Raw genomic sequence first — 20,915 nt, forward strand, 5'->3', positions numbered from 1 at the left:
GCCTTCACCAAACAACCTTTCAAGTTCTCCTAAATCACTCATAAATAACCGCTCGCGTTTCCCATTTCTTTACAAGTTTAACAAAGTGCACACAGCAACTCTTTATTAATGTTACCATTCAGGCGGTGCGCTAATAAATACGCCTAATTTTTTCTTATTAAAATTATTAAGAATGCCTGTTTAAAACAGTTCGTTATTTAACAAATAGATTCCATTTTGCCGTGCGTCTGTACTCTGATAACACACAGATGACGTCAAAACGTGGTGAGAACAAAGAAGTACGCTACGAGCCGCAGGCGAGTAGCGTGACTGATGTTCTCACCACGTTTTGACGTCCTCTGTGCGTTATCAGAGTACAGACCCACGGCAAAATGGAATCTATTTGTTTTATACAATAACCAAGACATTTCAACACATTTCGTGAGCGAGCATCGCGTTGCCTGAGCTGAGTCTAAAACTTTCCAGCAAACTCAGTTTTAGACTACTACACACACGCAATTGTGATTTTCTAAATTAGAGTATAATCCGAAAGAATTTCACTAACAATATTTTCAAAACTAACCTTTATTCCAGAAGGAAATCCTGACCCCAAAATATTACAGCGCTAGCATGTTAGTCGCTTCACTGCGATTTGTAATCGATTACTCGCCATTACCGGATTTCTATCGGCGACATATTTCGACAAATATTTGCTTCCTTTTCACGTCACAACAAAGTTCTAGCTTTTTTATCCTGGTTGAGGTCACTCTGAACGGTCTTTGCCCAATTTTTTATTGGACAGTTTTCCTTTCCTGCGAAAATTTGCCTGTGTTTGTCCGCTACTCGCAAAAACAGTTTGCAAAACTTTGTTGACCAGTCACTCTGGCTGGACTCTAGACTCTGATCACGTGCGCCGGTCACACCACTCGATGACGTCAATCGTGCGTCTATACTCTAATCACACACTCCTCTAGACCAATCAAAACGCGAGTTTTACACAGTTCATTGTATAAATAAGGTTACCCAGCATGCCAAAGGTGTTCCCAGCCTGCCTCTCGCGCCACGTGTGGACTTGGTTTCATACTTTCTTTTATGAGTGAAAGAAGCGAGAGAACCCAACATGTTTTGACTGGTTGAAAAACATCTTCCACCTCTTCCTCCGTTCCACAAGAGGCATAAGGCCGTCACTATGTCAACAAAGAGAGTATCCTGGCTCGTTTCTCTAAACTCCCCCCCCCCCCCAAAAAAAAAAAAAAAGAAAAGAAAAGAAAATAGAAAACATTTCGGGCCTGAGAAACTTTTACGTGCACAATTTCATTGCCAGAAATTCGATATTGAGCAATTTTGTACACAAAAAAATACTTCGGATCAATTGAAAACGGAATTGAAAACAAACAACTCTTCGAGCCCAAAAACTCTTCGGGTGTTTTGAGGAGCAACGGACCCCTGAGCAGAACACTCTTTCTTTGTTTCTAAACGTTGAGGTCCCACTCGAAACCGTTTGGAGAACTTGAAACAGTGGAGGAAACAAGGCAACATGAACGCCTATTGTCAATTTGTTGCTACAATTTCATGGAAACATAGAAGGCATTTTGTATTTAGTCAACAAAAGCATCTGGGAAAACCCCTGGCACCCTTGGTAAGCTGAATAAGCCGAACATTCAAAATTGTTTTAAACTGCACCAGTAACTACAGCTAGTAATAGTGAAATATTTGCCCATGAAGAGCAAACACTGGAGCGAAACGAATGGGCATGTTTATCATATCTTAGTTCAACTTTAATGCAATTTATGTATATATGTTGTGGTTCAAATTTTTCCTTGGTTTAAATTTTACTTTCGCATTGTTCTTGGGTGTGGTTATGTATGATAATGAGTTTGAAACAATGGAAAATAAGATTTAAACCAAGGATAAAATTGAATCACAACAATACATATATGGGGATTTGGAATGAGCTACTTATGCTAATAATAAACTACAAAACATTTATCTGTTTTCCCCCCACACGAAAAGCAAAGCAAGAAGAGAAAAAAGCAATGTTAAATATGTTCTAAAATAGTTTTGAGCTTCCTTCTGAAAGGCAAGCTTTGCATGCACCAATATTTTTCTTCCTTCCTGCTGAACTAATCAAGATAAAACTGTAATGTTTGTTCATGCTCTATTTGACAATAACTCGTCAGACACCTACGGATAGCACTCGTCCACCTGCTAACTAGCAATAAATTAAAACAATGTCTGCATTCTTGAAGAGTACAAAGTTAGGTCTACAAAAATCATGCATTGAGAGTACATAAAAAGTTGTACAAGGATGCAACACATGTAAATTAATTTACTTACGAAGCACCGAAGAGCTCTCTAGGGACACGTTCAAAGGTGACCATGCCTTCTAGGTCAAAGTGGGATTTGGAAATGTTAGTTTTTGTAGAGGGAGGCAAATCAGAGTACCCAGTAAACCCTTTGTTGCAGGAGCAAGAACTAAAACAAACTCAACCCACATATGGCGTCAACTCTGGGAATCAAACACAGCCACATTGGTGGGAGGCGTGTGCTCTCACCACTGCGCCATCACTGGTACCACATAGCAGCTTTGATATCACCCTTTATGAGAAACAATGGAAAGATAGTGTACGCAAGAAAATATAAATGAAAATGCTACTGAGGATGAGGGTTGAAAGTGCTCTCGCTAGTTGCAAGTCCTCTCCTCTTTTCTGATTGGTACTTTTTTTCTTTGTACACTGCTACTCCACTGCTCCAAACAATAGGAGTGCATAACATAATAACTATATTTCAAAACAAAAACTAACATCACTTTGAACAACAAAAAAACTCTGAAGCCTGCCTACACTTGGGGGGTTACAGGAAGAAAAAAAATGCCCAACAAAAACTTGATCAATGCTTCCATTTTTACAGTGATCAGTCGATCACCACAGATGCCTAGTTTCATAGGTGGTCACGCGCTGTGATTGGAGTTTCTGGATCCAATAATTTGTCATTTTCAAAAATTTTCAATAATTATTACTCCAGTCTCCTGGTTATCACAATGATAATTATAAGCAAAAGCTGTTTAGTAATTTTTATATTGGAAATCTTTGAAGTGTAATCAGAGATTATGTTTCGTTGAACTTTAAGGTGCAGTAATGAATGTTATTCTATGACTTGAGTCTTTGATAGCAAAAATGGCAGCTGCGTACATTTAAGTTAATACTTGGTAACTTTATCGGCCAGGTGCAAGTGACTCATCAGGCATATTCACTTTGGCCTTTGATCTTGCATATCAGGACCATGGCAAATATCATGCTGAGAAGCTGTTAAGAGAAAAAGGGAAATTAGCCATACTTTCAGAATAGCGCAAACCTTCACACGTGAACTTTCAAGAGTTATGTAAACTACATTCTCCCACAAAAAAGGTTCTAGTTACCTGGACAATAATAGAGGGGCAAGGTTGCAAGTCAGCTTGGTCCATACTGCTGACAACCCCCACCCCTCCCCCCTCCCCACCACCACCACCTACCAACTACATTTTATACACTGTAGTAAGGCAGTGCCACACAGCACAATGTTTGGTGCAACGCCATGGCTTAATTCTTAAAGTGTTGCAAGAAAAGTCATTTGAACCCTTAGACAGTGTTTAACACAATGACTGTACCTTGCAGCACACACAAACAAGTATCAGAGCTGTTACAGAAATCATAACAACCTCTTGAATTGACTTGGCTTTATCTAGTATGAGGCTTGTTATTACAAAACCATGCAATGTTTTTGCGTCATTTTTTTGATAACTTATTCACTGCAAGACAATGTAGCAACATCTTCAAAACTGACACCCACCAGAAAAGCACTTTTTGACAATAAATTTTCAATTTAAAACTGAAGCCATGTCCTATTAAATTCAAATTAAATCAACACAGATTAAATTGCTTTAGATTTTGAAAGTGAAATAAAAAAAATTGTACCATCATATTTCAATGGATGTACCCACTGATTTTATAATGTTGATTATTTTTGTCTCTACACAGGCTCATGTGTATTTAACTAATAATTAAAAGGCTCTGTTAATTTCATAAAACAATTTGGATTTGACAGCACTAAAAGCTGCTTCAGAGAAAACCTGAGTCTAATTAAGATTAACTTGCAATTTCAGGCCCATAATGTCATAAGAGAGTTACTGCCTAGACAGAGTGGTTATGCACATACAGGGTTCATACTGTTTTGGACTTTTAAAATTCCACTACTTTCCACAACCTTTTCCAAGGTTTCCATGACAAAGTGTTCACATTTTACAGTCTCAAAATATGCAGTGTTTATTTATGCTCACTGAAATTCACTTTCTTGGTTCGTTTTCATTTTTTTCTTTTTAAAATAACCGTTAATTTTCTTGCATTTTATTCCCTAAAAGAAAATGCATTCTTAGTGACTTTTTCAATATTAAACATCATTTTCCATGACCCACAACAAAATATTCATGCCTTTCCAGGCCCGTAAATAAAATAATTCCATCACTTTCCAAATTTTCCATGATTGACCCATACAAGCCCTGACATACCTGGATGACGGCCACTGCAATCCCAATGGCACCAATGATCATCAAGTTGTCTCTGAGCAAATCAAGAGTCTTCTCATAACAACCCTGAAATAATAAGAATACGCTGATGTAAAATGATTGTCTACTTAAAGGATCTTGATTATCCTCATTCATTAGGTATATACCATTTTATTCGCACCGCCCAAGGCCCACTTTTGAATAAGCATCCACCTCGAATAAGCCCTCAACCTGAAAGCCCAAAAAATTAATAAGTGTCCACCCAAAAAAAAACCATTTCTGTACTAGCCCAGCATGAAGTAAGAGGAACATCAGTTGTGTCCCAAAATTGGTTTTAGATTGTTTATGGTTTGTTTCTGATAGCTTTTGCTCTTTGCTTTGCCTTGTTGAAGCAAAATAAACTTGTTATCCCTTGTTTTGTTATTCTCTAGAAATGTCACAGCACAGCACACTGACCCACAAGGAAACTTGCCACAAGCCCCTAGAAAGCTAGTGCATTGTTACCACTAAAAGAAGGTTGCATCAGGCACATGTGCTGCATGAATAAACGCTGCTAAGACAAGAGCCGCCAAAAGCATCACGTGTGGTCAGTCCAATTCACCTCAAATCAGTTTTCATTTCAAATTCAATTCACTGTAAGTTCAAAATTTTTCACTTCAAATCAATTTTCAACGGACAAAGCACGGACTATAACTTACGTAATTCGTTTGGTAAATTTATATTACCCAAGTCACACACTAACTATCTAAAACATAGCTTCAGCTACAGCAGCATCCTACTGTGGAACTCATTTAAAAAAAATGTAAGAACAATTAAATAAGTTGGGCAATTCAAGAAGGAAATCTAGCAAATATCTAATTTAAATTAGCTTCTCACTTGGCAATTTTGTAAAACAGTAATTGAATATAGTTTTTATCCTTTTACGATGAATGTAACTATTTTGTAAATAATTTACTAAAGATTTTTTACTAAAGTTTGAATGTATGTATACATGTACGTATATTGTTCAGTTCAAGTTTGCTTGGACTGAACTAGTTTTTTGAAACATGGACAAGCTTTTTCTTCTTACACTCAAAATAATCCGCTCTTTGTATGCATTTGTCAGCATCGATATCAACAAAAAAACAGACTGCATACTGACCTACAGTTAGATGCTCAGTAACCAATGAGCATAGCATTTTTCCTCTTTATCGTCAAGTGTACACACATACTTACCACAGTGTAAATGTTATCTGTGCCACTAGCGATGTTTCCGCAGCCTTTTCCCACTGTTTTGCAGCAGCTGTCAGGAACAAAACTGTGGTTTCCTTTGGTAAACTGTGATCTCCGCCAGTCAAGATAGCTATTCACTCCACAGCACTTCTCCTGCCGCACAGGAAATATAAAGTAGTGACCCTTTTATGAGCCCCAATATCAAAACGCTGCATATTCTCCTCAATGTCATGTACATTCTTCTTATGACACTGTTAAAGAGAATTTGCTCTAACATCAGGACATGTTATTTTTGATGATCATTTTCTTTGATTCTTGTGACCTCAAATGTTACTGTAAGGAGAATTTATATTTTGGACCCTATTGGGGCTTAAAGGGTAAACCTAATTACCCACCAGAAATGCCAAAATCAAGTTGGAAATAATAATTATTTAATTATTTTTTTTTTACTTGAAAAATTTGAAGGGTATGATGATACAAGTGATTGACAATGTGTGGCTCCAAGAAAAATCCATACCCACCCCATGAAAGGTCTGTGGAAATTCCAAGGGAAAGGGGGGTCTTAAGAGCCAAAGCGTGAAGCAAAACTAGGATTTCCTGAGGGGAGTGGGGGTGCAAAACAAAAACCTTCTCTTGGGGGAGTATGGATATTTTCTGGAACTGAACAATTTGAGGAACAGTTTTTTGGCTTGGAATCAGGTATTTTTTGTCACACAATACAATTGTATAGTAATAAGGTACTTAATAAATACAGGATTGTCATCAAACTTTGGAGGATACAGCAGTACAAAAAAAAGAAACCAGTTGTAACTATGAAACTCTGATTAAGCAACCAGGTAAAATCATATTCAACGCCTCTTAATTGTTTGTGAGATGCCTGGAGGACTAATGATGATTCCACTGAGTACAGCTCATACTAATATTGTCTGTGTATACAATAATAAAAAAAACTTTCACAACGAGATTTATTGAGATCAATACTATAATGAAGGATATTTTAGTAGTAGACAATAATTGCCAGAGTACTGCACCATTGTGAACCTCCAAAACCTAATGGACAGTATAAACCACAAAATAAGATACTGTACTTTTTCCTGCAGCAAATCATAGGCATCAGTCACTCCTTTCTTGTCATCCTCACCATACTGCTCTGCCAATGTATTATTAAGATCTTTTAACAAATCTGTTTTGACCTGCCAGAAGGAACAGATTTTATCATGAAACCTTGTATAAATTGCAGTTTATACATGGACATTATAAGCAATGCTAATCATTTTAAAAATGGATCTGTAATCAAGTGGATTCATGATAGTTAGAACGTTTCTCTGGTTAAAATGTGTAAACATATACAAAATCAAATGTTTTAAAAAACCCAACGTTTCTGCCAATACTTCAGCCTTCATCAGAGGAAATTAATATCTACAATATCCAATCAATTTGGGTCCAAATTGGCATGCACTTGAATGTATTTAAATCTCACTCTAGAGGACAAAACTTAATTGGCTGAAGTTTTGGCTAAATTCAAATTACATGATTGTACACTGTAGGTCAAAATTGTTTATGGTAGAGATGTGACTGATTAATTTGCACATTACATAATGAAATTACTTATTGAAGGTTCAGTTTTTCAAACTTCTAGAGTGCCTTCAACATGATATCTGATTAAAGACCAAACAATATAAACTATAATACAAACAGAACTTCTCTAACCTGGAATTTCGGCCGAAATGACATTCCAGGACCACTACAAAATTTCAGGTACAGTACAAATGATATCAATATTTACATACCCGGGAGCGATACACATAACCCAGTGCAGTTCCTGCAACTTCCAAACCAAACACCAACAACATCAAGGCAAAGAACTATAAAGAGAAACAAACAACTGAGATTCAGAGAAGAAGGAAATATGCAAATTTTCTTCAGGGGAAGCTAGTTGTTGTAGTTCAAAGCCGGATATCTACAGTGGATGTCCTCACACATTGTAGCAAAACACTGCTCAAATATGGTTATGGTGCATTAAAGATTTTGTCATCTGTATTCAACAGATATCCTGCGATATGAGTAATTTAGTGTGTCAGGGAGAAACATGGCAAAATAAAGATCGTCTCCAGCTTTTCTGAACTTGAATTGTGCTTTGTTATCAATGTGTTGAATTTAACAAAACAGTTATGTAATGTTGAAATTATCTTGCCGAATATTCCCTGATTTTAGCCAACTCAGCCTACCGCCTTGTTGGCTAAGTATTATTTGAGATGAACTTGACTGTGAGCAACATTAAACTGGAAACAGTGTCCTTGCAAGCTAAATAAAATACCTGTACTAGGCATATAATTGGGAGTTTAAGCAAATACAATGACAGTCATTACTAAATTTAAGGTTTTGTGCAGTCACCGTCACGGTGAGCATGCAAGGGCAGATTTTTTATTCTCTGTCTCAACTTCAATTCCTACCAATTCTGTTCCAGGATAGTTTGGCTACATTGTACAAGTTGAATAATCACAAAGTAGTACAAGTAAAGCAAACATATATTTTCAAGTGATGTTTTCCTTAGCGTTGGGCTCCAGTGTGGTAAATGCTAAGAGTCCTTGATACTGTAAACTTACCGTTCCAAGAAGGCATCTGTGTTCCTTCATAGCTCCACAGCAACCAAAGAAGGCAATTATAGCAATGACTGCTCCAACGGTAATAATGATGATGGACCCTGTCACATACTTCACTGAGGAGAGGTCTACATAGTCACCAATCTTCAGATGGACGTAGATCCCTACACCAAGCAATCCAACACCACCAAGCTAATGGAAGAAACATATAAGTCACTTCCTTTAATATCTGAATTTTGTATATTTCTTATTAGTTGTTGTTGATCTCAACTGTGACATGCTAGTGTGTACCAAAAATTCTCTTGGATCAACAGCAGCTCAAACTCTTCCTCTTTCTTGGTCTCTCTATATAATATGACTCTTAAAAAACACAAATGAACTCTTCTGGACTCCTGGGGGAGAGAGGGAGGAGATACCACCTTACGAAAGCTATATTGTGTGGTCTCAGGACCTCCAACTTGGCATGGAGGTCCATTGGTGTAGTGGTTGTAAAGCATGCATGTTGACTTTAGATTACATGATCCAAAGATTGGAGGGTCACTGTGTTGCTAATCCTTAAAGTGGACAATAAATTCTGCTCCAAATTTGTCACTTTTCTTGAGTGTGTAAATGGGTGCCGGCAACATACTGCTGAGGATCAGATGACCCTGTGACGGACCAGCACCCCATTCAGGGGGGAGCAGCAATACTCCCAGTTGCTTGACATGCTACAGAAACTGGGTTAGGCAATGGTAACGTAAGATAAACTTGACACTTTGACTTATAAAATAAATAATATTAAAAGTTATTACAAGTCATAATTTGCCAAGTGGAGAGGAATGTTTCCAGGCCAAATTAGAACAGGATTTTGTCAAATGTGTCTTCATGATAACTTTAGTATTCTTATCTGAGCGGTCAGGCACGTGATTCTGGAACTACAAAATTCTACGAAAAAGTCTGAGGAGCTACACATAACTTGACACCAACAAGTAGAGGAACATATTACTTACAAAGAAGATGAAGTTGAATACAAACATCAGGATTTTAATACACTTTGCTGCTCCTTCCATAGCCATAACTGTTTCTCTAAAAAGCAAAGTTCACATGAATATTTTAAGTGCCTATGCATGACTTTTTTATAATTTATTAATATTTTCTCAGCTTAATCGACATGTCACACAAAACGTTCTGTTAAAAGAATTTTGCAATTTGGATAAAACACAATTTTTTTAATGATTTTCGAAAACCTTTAAATTTGACACCACTTTGGCTCATTACTTGACTTAGTAAATTTTCAGCTCCTCTTGTTGAAGATTAAGGAATAAAATTATGAAACTTCAGCTTCCTCTTCGTGTTCAATCGCTCACTTTCTGTGTAGGAGAAGCTCTCTTCAGCCAATGACATTGCAGATGTAACATAAGACCAACAACAAGATACCAACACTTGCTATAATTTTTTCCTTTCACTGAGTTTGAACACTCTAGCGCTGCTTCCTGAATGTACGTCATATGACGACCATCAGCCTTCTAGTCAGAGGCACGGGTAGACAGCAAAAATACAGGATTTAAAAAAAATTGTGAAAAAAAAAAGTTTTTTCTGAAAATCAAAACATTTTTTCGCAGAAGTTCTTTGGATGTTGTGTAGATTCAAGTGAGAAAATAAAAAAATAAATAAATAAATAAATAAAAAGAATGCCCAAGCACTTTTAACAGAAAATCTAGAATACTAAGGCAATATAAGTCACTTAGTTTCATATATTTTATACAATTCAACTAGTCCTTTTCCTCAGGAGCAATGATTTTTCTTTTTGAGCTGAATTATGAAATCTTGAAAAACTGAACTATAGGTGACCATTATGATTAAGGAACCAGATAAGAAACTGGAGCAAATACATTTATGAGATAATAAGTTTGTAAAATTGTCAGAGTTTCATTCTCAGTTTATCATGAGGTGGAGTTTGATGGACAGGTTATAATTTCCTTGACAAAGAAAAAATAATATTTAAACAGCAAGTGCTTCCCATTTGTTCTCCTTTCGTAGTCATAGTTCATTTATTTTATAGGATATTGGGCATATACATGTGAGTGGTACTATTGTCGGATGAGTCATCAAGAGTATACCTACAAAAAATATTTATCTTGAACTTAATTCTTCGCTTGACACTTTAGGTTGCGTTTGATCGACCGTATTCCAGAAATTATAAGAATAAGCGAAATAGCTGTTAGATTTCTCTTTTAAGTCAATTTGGGAAGACATTTCTGCAAAGTTTGGCTGGCACATGATAATAATTATTAATAAGAGCGATTTTGTATTCAAGTATAACTCCAAAAACCTCTTTTGAGGGATTTCTTGAAATGATTGTATGTATTCCTATTCCTAGGTTCAATTGAATGCACCCTAAGTGGCATTTTTAAATTTAGGAGAAATATAACAAATAGAAAATAAGATCAACAATAATTTTTTTTAGCTGCTTATAAATTGTTTCTCTTGGAATGAGCAACAATGGACACGCTGATATTCAGGCGGCAAATTTCTGTGTTTGTGGGTAAAAGTGAAACCTATTTTAGCCATAAGTCCAGATGTCATTATTGCCATACATGTAGACCCATAATTATGCGAATAGAAAGAGAATATCAATTATTTATGCAAGCATTACTAGCACAGCATCTTTCCATTTGGAACAATTTTTACATTGAAAACATAGAGTCAAAACAAAACGAGAATCCTATACACTGCTTCCAAAGACAAGTTTGTGAATTATTACATTTACCCCACAATAAGAGTCAAAAGTTATTTTTTTACGCACACGCGTCTCATCTGTCACGTCTGTGCAAACATTTCGAAGAAAATTCCGCATTTTAAAAAAAGCACCTGCGGACAAATGGATGAGAGTTGGATTTTTAAATCCGCCCAAATATTTAGCTGACTTTAACCTTAATGCGATGAGACTATCAGTTCTTACAAACTAGTCTGACAGCTACGTCAAAACAAAAAAATCTAATATCGTTTCTTGACACCTCTAAACAGCGAAACTTATGAGGACTAAAACCGAAAGGACTCCAACAACCCGCCGCTTTTCATACGTCTGTTGTGTTTCCGGGAGCTAATTTCTGTAACTGTAGAAATTTGTGTATTTCTTTTGTGGGAACATCTATTCTTTAAAATGAAGAAAGGCTGAATTCAAGCGAAATCTTGCAGAATTTGAAAAAGCCTCGTTGCTTACTCGGGCTGTATAACGCAGAACCGAAGAATGCAAATTTCACAAACACGCCTTCAAGAACAAATTAATTACGTTCATCAAACGAATTTCTGACCAAACACACCGAGAGAGACGCTGCTTCGACTAGAAACACCCTTGAAATATTTATTACGACAAAATAACAGTTTCACCGTCCGCTTTACGTACTTCTAACGGAATTTGAGTGATTTGACAAGCACAATTCCGTTTTCTGCATCAGCTAGCTCTCTTGCTCTAACATGCTTATATTAGGAAAATACGGAATAAAAATACCAACCGCACTCATGACTAAGTTCCCTATACCCCGAAAGAAAAGAAACAATATTTATCTGATGACACTGAAAAAAAACTTACCCTCTACTTTAGAAAGACAGTAAACTTTGAAAAAGTTGGTGGGACACACTTCGAAAACAGCTTACAAATCCCTGGTTCCTGGTTACAGACTCACACACTCGTAAAAAGCGAGAAATCTGGGAAAGAATTTACTATTGATCACGTGACTTTTCTCTCAGCTGGGGCCCGTTTCTCGAAAGTCCCGTTACTTACCGGGCCCGGTAAGTATACTTTTTTTCGCCGATTATACTGTGATGACAGACATGGTACTTGGCCAATGAGTTTATAGAATTATAAGATTTTGAAATTTAGTATTCAAAGCTAACAAAAATTGACTTCTGTTAAGTGACATTTTTCACCAAAGACACTTATCGGGCCCGGTAAGTTACCGGGACTTTCGAGAAACGAACGGGCCCCTGAACTGAAGAACTTTCTTCTTTAATTTTTCCATCTCTTTTCATTTCATGTTTAAAATTTCTTGTCGTAGAATTTCCTGCTCTGGCAAGAAAAAAAAAAAGAAAGTTTTAGACGGCAATCATTATTTTCGTTTTCTGCTACCCTGCTAGCGGAGGGTTTCTTTCTTCCGTTTTTCCCCAACCAACTGAAAGTGAGCTAATTATAGTTCAATATTAATACTAATTATGATATATGTTAAATATTTATGCAGATTTATGGTATGTTTCGTTTTACTTGTATATTGTTCGAAAATTATGAGTATGGCTTTGGCTTTTAACCTGTTTTGGATATTATATTTTCACTTTCCAGAAGGTAATTTTTAAAGGGAAAAAAACAGAGGACCTTTGACACCAGGCGAGAGCAGTAACCATTAGGAGAACCAGTGCGAAAGAGAGAATTGTATTCGATCAAGTCCAGATTTAGTTACTATTACTAAATAAAGACCAGATTTGAAATCGAAATTCTAAAAATGCAAATATTACAATAAGGTAAGTATTTTTAAAACGGGCCGTTTCCTATCGATTGGTTCACTTTGATTGCAATACAGTCAACTCTCTCTAAGGCGGACACCCTTGGTGCCAGATTTGCTGTCCGCGTTAAAGAGGTGTCCGCCTTAGAGAGAGTTCATGTAAACTGATACCCGAACATCAAAACTGAAACCAGTGCTTTATTACTTTAATTACAGTGTACAATGTAGTCATGACGGGTCGGCTGTGCCTCTTTTATATATTTCTTACGGAAACCTGCACAGTTCATACACACTTTGAACATTTGTGAATCAACCTTAACAAAACTCGTTTGTGTCGCTTGTTATTTGACAGTACGTGGAGTCGGGGTTCATAACCCCCATTCACTACGAAAAAGACTTTGTAATGCTGCACTGTTTTGATGCTCATACCGGTGTTCTTTTTAAAGAACAGGAGATTTTAAAATTCTCTGACATTTATTTATACCAAATAGGTAAATTTATGTATCTTTTTAAAAGAAGCTTACTTCCAAATTATTTTCGTGATATGTTTACTCTTGCAAGTCAAATACATTCTTATAAAACAAGAAATTCCAACCTTTTCCATATACCTTATGGTCGAACTAATCTTCGAAAATTCTCAATTCGGTTTCAAGGTCCTTCGTTTTTCAACTCACTAAGTCGTGAAATTCAAAACAGTGAAACTATCAGTTTGTTTGGCAAAAAACTTAAAAAATTCCTCCTATCTAAGTTAAATTGACTCTTTGTTGAGCTACACACCTTTTCTTTACCTTTTTTTTTTTTTTCTTCCTTTCCTTTTTTTTTTTTTTCTTTCTTCTTTTAAAAAAAAAAAAATTTAATTGTAAATTTCAATCAGTACCCTTAACTTCTATGGTTTATCCAATAGTTCTAGGAAGCCTATAGTTAATAAGCCCCCGGCTTCTACATAGGCTTCCTAGCCTTTAACATATTTAATATTGTAAATAGTCAAGTATGAATATTGTAATAGTAAGAATATTGTGTGTCGTCTATAATGTATTTATGTTGTATTTTTTTGTTAATGGCAAAAAAATTGAATTGAATTGAACTGTTGTTGCGTTGCAAGTCTGGCATCTTGTAGGCGCTGGATAGCAAAGTGCATAGGTAAAGGAAACGAGAAGATTACAACTGCGGTTGATCTAAACCAAGACGCGAAAAAGCGAAGGCCGAGAATACAAGTGACTCACCTGATTCCAGTAAACGGCAGCGCAAATGAGTTGTTGTATAAATGACACGAAAAGTGACTTTAACAATGTTGTATTAAGACATATTGTAAGGTCTGGTATATTTTATTAAAACCGCTGTTATCAGATTGCACTAATTTTTCGAAATTTTGGGCCTGTTATAAAATTTCAAAAACATACGGTGTTCGCTTTGAGAGGTTTTTTGAACCAACATGTTAGAAGAAAGTGTCCGCTGTCCGCCTTAGAGAGAGTTGACTGTACTTGTAAAATTATTGCTAACATTATTGCTAACATTGTGCACATAAAATAATTTTTCGGGCCCGAAATATTTTGCGGGAGTTTGAGGAAGTATTTTGAGAGACTTACTTAGAAACTCTTAAAACTTCCGGTACAAACAGGAAGTCAAGAGAAAAACAAAACTACCCACTAGGGTAGTGAGACTTCATACATGTGAATGCCCGGCCTCTCTCGCAATTTTTGGCGGGCGCGTGCGGGTGGAAAAGCCGGGAATCGACGAGAAAGAAAGCTTCTTCGAGTCTTTTCTGGAAGCTGAGAGTCTTTCCTTTTGGAAAAGACTTTAAGAAGCTTTCCACTTGTTGATGGCCCATATTTTTCCTGGAATTTACGTGCGAGAAATCAGGAAAGTGTTCGTTCGTGCTCTGTCTCATGGCGGCTATTGCATCATCCCCATGGCCAGGTCATGTCTCGATATATAAACTCCTTAACGATTCATCATGTTTAGTTTGCAAAATATCGTCAACAACGGAAGAAGTAAAAAACACAACATGGACGTCCATGGGAATGATAATTTGATCGAGAAAAGTTGTTTTACTACAAGGAAACGTATATTTTGGTGGACTTTGATAAGCTTAATAGGCTTAGATTTTTCAGGATTCCAAGAATCTTGCGCATGTGATCATAAGAAGAAGACTTTTGCTTTTGAAAATTGCAGCGACAGCGACCCAGAAATCGAACATGTTGGATCAAATGTTGGTGACATTTATGGAAGGTGCACTTATTTGCCTTGGAGTTCCCTTCCTACTTAAACTGTGCTGGAGTTGTTTTGATTCTTGGGTTGTAGGTAAGCTTCAGGGACTTATAAGTTCAGTTTACTAGTAATATAATCTTTAAAGCTTACTTTTGCTCATTGCGAGTCTGTTGGCGAGCTTTCGTTTATTCACTAATTCAGCATTTGCGACTACGATAGAAAGTTGCTAAATAGTGATAAAATTGCATCATCTAGTTACAGATAAATTATAAACAGGAGATTTTGTAAAAAAATTTCCTCATACTTTCAACCCACACCTATAAATTATAAACTTAAAGCTTTTATTTTTTTACTTTAGCATTCAAATATTTACTAGCCTTTAGCCCAATGGATCACTTTACGCATGATTATATACATGTATGCTGGCTCAGAACAAGGTTCTTCAATGCACCTTAATTATAATAATTTATAACTGAGTATATTTTCATAATTGAACTGAAGATGATGCATGCTTTTGTGTGGTAGAGCCGTAAGTGTAAAATTGTAGATAGCAAGCAGTTTTGTTGGTTTGGGATCTTCACTCGAGCCGTTAAATAGTGCAAAATGAACCAGAAAGATCCCAGACTGCTTTTAAGCAAAGCTAGTTGATTGATCATAATCATGCAAACTAAAGACTATGTTGCATAAGCATTGTTTCATTGCTTAAAATAATCATTTCACTCAAGACTGTACAGGCCACAACTAATTTCAGTTTCCTTAAGTAAAACCTTACTTCACCGTGGAGTCGGCTATGAAAAAAAGGTTTTCAGAGGGATTTGAAATTGGTTGTCACTATAGCAGCTATCACACCCATTTGAGGCAAATATAAAGATGAGTTGTGGTGGATAACAGTCAAAGGAAAGCAGTTCAAATTCTTTCAAATTCATTGGGCTCCCAGAGCAACAGAGTTGAAAGATGAATAATTTTTTCATTTGAGATAAGGTAAATTTGCTTGAAACTCAAATTCTAGACGTGTTAGAATATTAAAGGGCTTGGGGAATAACCAACCTGTAGACATGCTTTTTAGATTGCTCTATGTTGTTTTGCAGACAAGAGCTTTTGCATGTGACTGTCACTTCCTTCAGGGAACATTATCTCTGCTGGTTTTTTTTTTTTTTTTTTACTGTTTTGTGTTTTGTTTTGTGATGAAAACAGAAATCATGGGTTTTCCTTCACCACAAAACAGTGAAAAGGCCTCAAGGCAAATTTTGTTTTCAGAAGAAATTTACAGCCACATGAAAAAAATTTGGCAAATCCACCCATGACAACAATAAATTGATCTAAAAACACTATGGGTTGGTTATGCACTAAGTCCAACAATTCTCAATTCTAATTAGGCTTTTCTATGAACAACATCCCTGTACATGTAGGTGGCCATACTTAAACTGGGCAACAAGTATATTTCTTTACACAAGGAAAGTTTATGTTCCCACCATGCAACTTAAGATAATGATCTGGCCCCAGTTCTTCAAAGAGCGGATAACTCTATCCAGTGGATAAATCACTATCAAATGGATAAAATGTACCACAACCAATACATTTTATCCACTGGCTAGCAATTATCTGCTGGATAAAGTTATATGTTCTTTGAACAACTGGTGCCTGTTCTTTGTGTTGGTTCCCATTTATGGATCTGGCCACAGTTGTTTAAGGAGAAAAAAAAACTTTATCCAGCAGATAAGTCACTATCCAGTGGGTAACATGTATTGGTTGGAGTGCATTTTAATGTGCTGGATAGTGATTTATCCACTGGATAGAGTTGTCTGCTCTTTGAACAACTGGGGCCAGGATAGAGAGAGAATATGAAGAAACAACACAATCTTACAGAAACCAACATTGTCACAAATCACTGATCTTCTGCCCAGAGTTGCTAATCACTTATATACTGTGCTTCCACATTCTCAAGTTATAGCAGGCTATAGTTATTGATTTCTTGTTTCAATAATTCGGTTTTTATTTGTTCGTGGTAATTTTCTGGAGGACCCTTCTGTAAACCACTTTTGTGACATTGGCATCCTCATTAAAGGTTACCTTCATTCACTCATAAAGAGGAATGCAACAGCAAAGCTTGTTTGCAAGCCTTAGAAGTGGGAAAGTTTTGTTGTTTTATTTTTATACATTAATAGTTCCTAATTCCTTTATTTTTTTACAGAATTAGACCTGCAGTTTTGGAGATGTGCAGCGTTCAATAAACTGTCCTCAAAGAAACCAACTGAAAAAGAACTTGACACAGTGGAAGTTTTGAGAACTGACTTATTCAGGTATAAACAGTTGCATAGTGAAAGCTCTTTGTCAAAGTCACTTATTGAGAGACATTATGGTTTTGTATCAAACCACCCAAGCAGCACACAGCATAAATATGTTTGGTGCCATAGTGTAATGAACAAAACAAAGTCAGACAGGAATCAGTTAGAATATTCTGATCCATTATTGATGAACAGCATGAATGGCAGGGAATTTGTAAACAGATCCTTGCCATGTAACATACTTAAAGATCTATATTATCACTTCAAACAAGACCCCAAATTTTGTGCTGGCACACAGAGTAGTCATTGCTGGAACCTTGCAAAAGTTTCACACAATATCTTGAAGGAGAAGTTTGTGTGTTTTGACAAAAGTGAAACTGTCATGGAGGAGGATCTTGAAGTACAATCATTGTCAGAAAAGTTTCCCAATGACACATGCGATATGGATGATATGATGTCGGTAAGCGACTGTGTTTATAATCATAAGGGTCAACTTGTACGGATGTTCATTTGTTTTGACACCGAACACTCTGATACATCAAGTGTGGTTTCTTCAAGTGATTCTGACTGCAACAGTTTTGACTCAGATTGCGATGATTTTATTGTATTTGAAAATTCTTGTGCGGATGAAAACCAACATTGCTCAAGGTTTGATTTCGTGTGTGAGACATGCGAATTTCACAGAGAAAACTATACAAACTCGGCCACTTTAACCTCTGATGTTTACTGTGAAGTTAAAAAGATGGAGACCTTTGATTACAGACTGGATTCATTGGTCCAGGAATTTCTGCAACCTAATCTGCATTACAGCTGTGATGAGTTCATCTTTAATATAACTAGTTATAAAGAAGGAGAAGAATGTAAAGGCAGTGAAGACTTTATCTCCACAAAGACAACTGATAAATCTGGGCATAAACAAAAAAGGGAAAAGAAAGTTCAATTTCCGCCAGACCATCAACTTGCTGTTGTTCACCCAATGGTTGTTTGGAACTTTGCTTATAGAAAGGCTCGTAAAGGAACGTGGGAGGCAGATGCGTTAGACAGGCTTCGTTTTCAAAAAAGAGTGAAGGAGCTAGATGAAATCTTAAGTCCTGTTTTGCTAGCAAAAATAGAGAAATTTACTTAAGTTGGAATTTACTGGTAAATAGTTTCTCGAATATATGATATTGTTATTTTAAACTAGAATACCTCTCACTCAATCCAGTATGTTTGAAGCATTCTGTAGGTGTTTGACACAAAAAACAACCAACCATTAATTTTTATTTTCGCCTGACCAACGTTCAGCAAATCTGGCTTGTCTGGAAACAACTGAATGTTGTATCAGTCCCTTAGGCTCGAAATTGAGCCTGTTTATGGGTTTATTTATTTTTTAGTTTCAATCCATTTGAGTGCTTTTGTTTGTATTTGTAGGTGTGTTTAAAAATCCATTGGTTACCTTTTAAGTTTGATAGGCAGTAGTGCTTTACAAAACCATTTGTTGAGTTTAGAACATGAGAGTACTTGTGTTTTTTTTATTAGATTAACAAAGTATCTGTTCAGGGGTTTCTAACAAAGTTTTTTTAAAGGAAAAAAGTCAGACCTTACTGAAGTAGACGTATTTGATAGATTTTTTATCAACATTTAATGAGCATTCACCTCAAAGAAATTGCATTTTGGTGGTTGTCCAAGATAAATAATCTTGATGTTTTTGAGATCTTCTCCTCTGAAATACTTTATCCCTTTCCCGACCAAGAGTGCCATATGGCACAAGACGCAATTATGAGCTCAGTATTTGGTCAATTTGTGTGGAATTTGCACAACCAAAAGATCTTTGAAAGATCTATAAATTGAAGGCATAAAATCATGCCCCCCTCCTATATGAGACTTGATTTACCACCCCTCAAACTTTTGGATTTTTTTTCCTTTGTACGTTAAGGGTCCAGTTGATATCTTACAACAAGCAATGCACTGAGAGCTGAACATTAAGCTATATTTTAGGGGGATACCCAGTATGTACAACGAATAAGAAAATTTTCAAAGTTTTTCTACTTTCGTTTTGGACTTTTCTCACTCTCATATGTGACCTCCTCCATCTCTGTTGGTGTGATTTATAGCACACCCCAGAAAATACCTTTTAAATGGTATATCACATGTAGTCTCCCAGTTCATAGTTAGCGATTTAGAAAAATTCGTCGGACAAGTCAAGGACAAAATCCACTATCTGCAGGCTATCAGACACTACTTTCTTTGCACGCTGGTTACGCAGAGAAAACTGGCAAGAAAGGGAAAATAGGAGACAGGCTACTTTAGCACCAATAGCTGTAGCAATACTAGTTTCCATCTTACAGTGCATCCACTAGTGACACGCTGAAAATCAGTTTAACTGGATCTCAAACAGGCTGGGGCCACTTGCTGTGAGCAACCTTCAACTGTATGGATCCTCCGCCACAAGTTGTGTGACCGAGAGCAGAGGGGCCAGGACTGGACTACTTTAGACTGTCACAGATTCAGTCTAATAATTTTCTACTTCTAAAAGAGTACATCAGTAACATAGTAATGCATTTCAATTAGCTGTTTAAGTGGCTAGCCAAAAGACAGTGGGAAAAAATAAAAGGTGGAGTATTAATATTTTGATGATCACTTTAATTATTATAATAAATTATTATTTTTACTTCCCTTGTTGCTCATAATTAAGATAATTCTGCAATATTGTTCACAAAGAAATAATAGTCGCTGTTTCTATATTTTTTGTTGTCAGTTATGTTCAGCTTCAACATCAAGTTATTTCTCGTTTCCCAATTGACATAGATTAAAGCATTTTTTTTTAGCAGCAAGTCATTTAAAATCTATTTTTATAAGAAAATATCCATGCTTAGAAATGCTGGTTAATTTTAGCTACCAGGCACCAGTTGTTCAAAGAGCAGATAACTTTATCCAGGGGATGAAATCTATTGATTGGAGTACATTTTATCCCCTGGATAGCGATTTATCCACCGGATAGAGTTATCTGCTCTTTGTATAACCGGGGCCAGGTTGAGAAAGTATTTAATACTGATGAGAATTAATTTGGTAGTACCTACAGGCATGTAAACTTTACCTCTTAGGAAGTTTACCGGTATTAATTTAAAATTTTTAGGGAGTTTGAAATCATTAGTTTTAAATATTTAACTTGATTCTTAGAAAGTCTGACCCAGATCTCGGAACTGAGCTGGACTCATTTTAAAAATCTTTTGCTTCATTTAGTCTGTGGAGCAAATGGCTACTTTAAGAAATGGAACTGCCAATTACAATTATTCCTAGTTGCGGCTGCCTGACTTAATTTGATAACGTCAACTCTGAAATGCGGGCCTTTGTAGCTCAAGTATGTGCAATTTAGAGCTCGTGAAACTTTGTTATTAAAATTCGTGGAACATTTGGGAGGTTTAATGTGAGTTTTTAATTTGTTTTTGTTTTGTTTTGCTTTTAAGGAGTCTCCTGTTTCCTTAATTCTTAGGGCTAACGCTCAGTTGGAAATTCATTCTTGCCGTGCATCAGTGAATTCCAGCAGTGCCCATCCCCTCCCCCTCCCCCAAGGCATTAGTGGGGCATTTTTACAAACTGTCCGACCCAGGCATTCAATGGCTTCCTAAGATTT

General features: G+C 36.4%; 2 protein-coding genes across 3 annotated transcripts; one reads left to right on the top strand and one right to left on the bottom strand.

Moving 5' to 3' along the window:
* Positions 1-86: 86 nt before the first annotated feature.
* On the bottom strand, positions 87-12,023 carry LOC146484590 (CD151 antigen-like). The gene is made up of 9 exons (XM_085104705.1): positions 11,906-12,023; positions 9,324-9,399; positions 8,338-8,526; positions 7,522-7,596; positions 6,820-6,924; positions 5,735-5,884; positions 4,523-4,606; positions 966-3,284; positions 87-176 (listed from the first exon to the last, which is right to left on the bottom strand). Exons 2-8 carry the CDS (start codon positions 9,387-9,389, stop codon positions 3,219-3,221), a joined length of 735 nt encoding a protein of 244 aa, XP_084960831.1. The 5' UTR covers positions 9,390-9,399; positions 11,906-12,023; the 3' UTR covers positions 87-176; positions 966-3,218.
* A 2,460-nt stretch (positions 12,024-14,483) lies between these two features.
* LOC146484591 (uncharacterized) lies at positions 14,484-20,696 on the top strand. 2 transcript variants are annotated; one of them, XR_014863597.1, is made up of 3 exons: positions 14,484-15,110; positions 17,209-18,674; positions 18,713-20,696. XR_014863597.1 is itself a non-coding variant. In XM_085104632.1 (2 exons), exons 1-2 carry the CDS (start codon positions 15,005-15,007, stop codon positions 18,426-18,428), a joined length of 1,326 nt encoding a protein of 441 aa, XP_084960758.1. In that variant the 5' UTR covers positions 14,484-15,004; the 3' UTR covers positions 18,429-20,696. The 2 variants fall into 2 exon arrangements, 1 of the variants encoding a protein (XP_084960758.1); XM_085104632.1 differs by having other exon boundaries at positions 17,209-20,696.
* The last annotated feature ends 219 nt before the right edge of the window (positions 20,697-20,915 follow it).

This window comes from Pavona decussata, unplaced genomic scaffold (assembly GCF_977016875.1).
Source record: "Pavona decussata unplaced genomic scaffold, jaPavDecu1.1 SCAFFOLD_32, whole genome shotgun sequence".
In the NCBI taxonomy this organism is placed as follows: domain Eukaryota; kingdom Metazoa; phylum Cnidaria; class Anthozoa; order Scleractinia; family Agariciidae; genus Pavona; species Pavona decussata.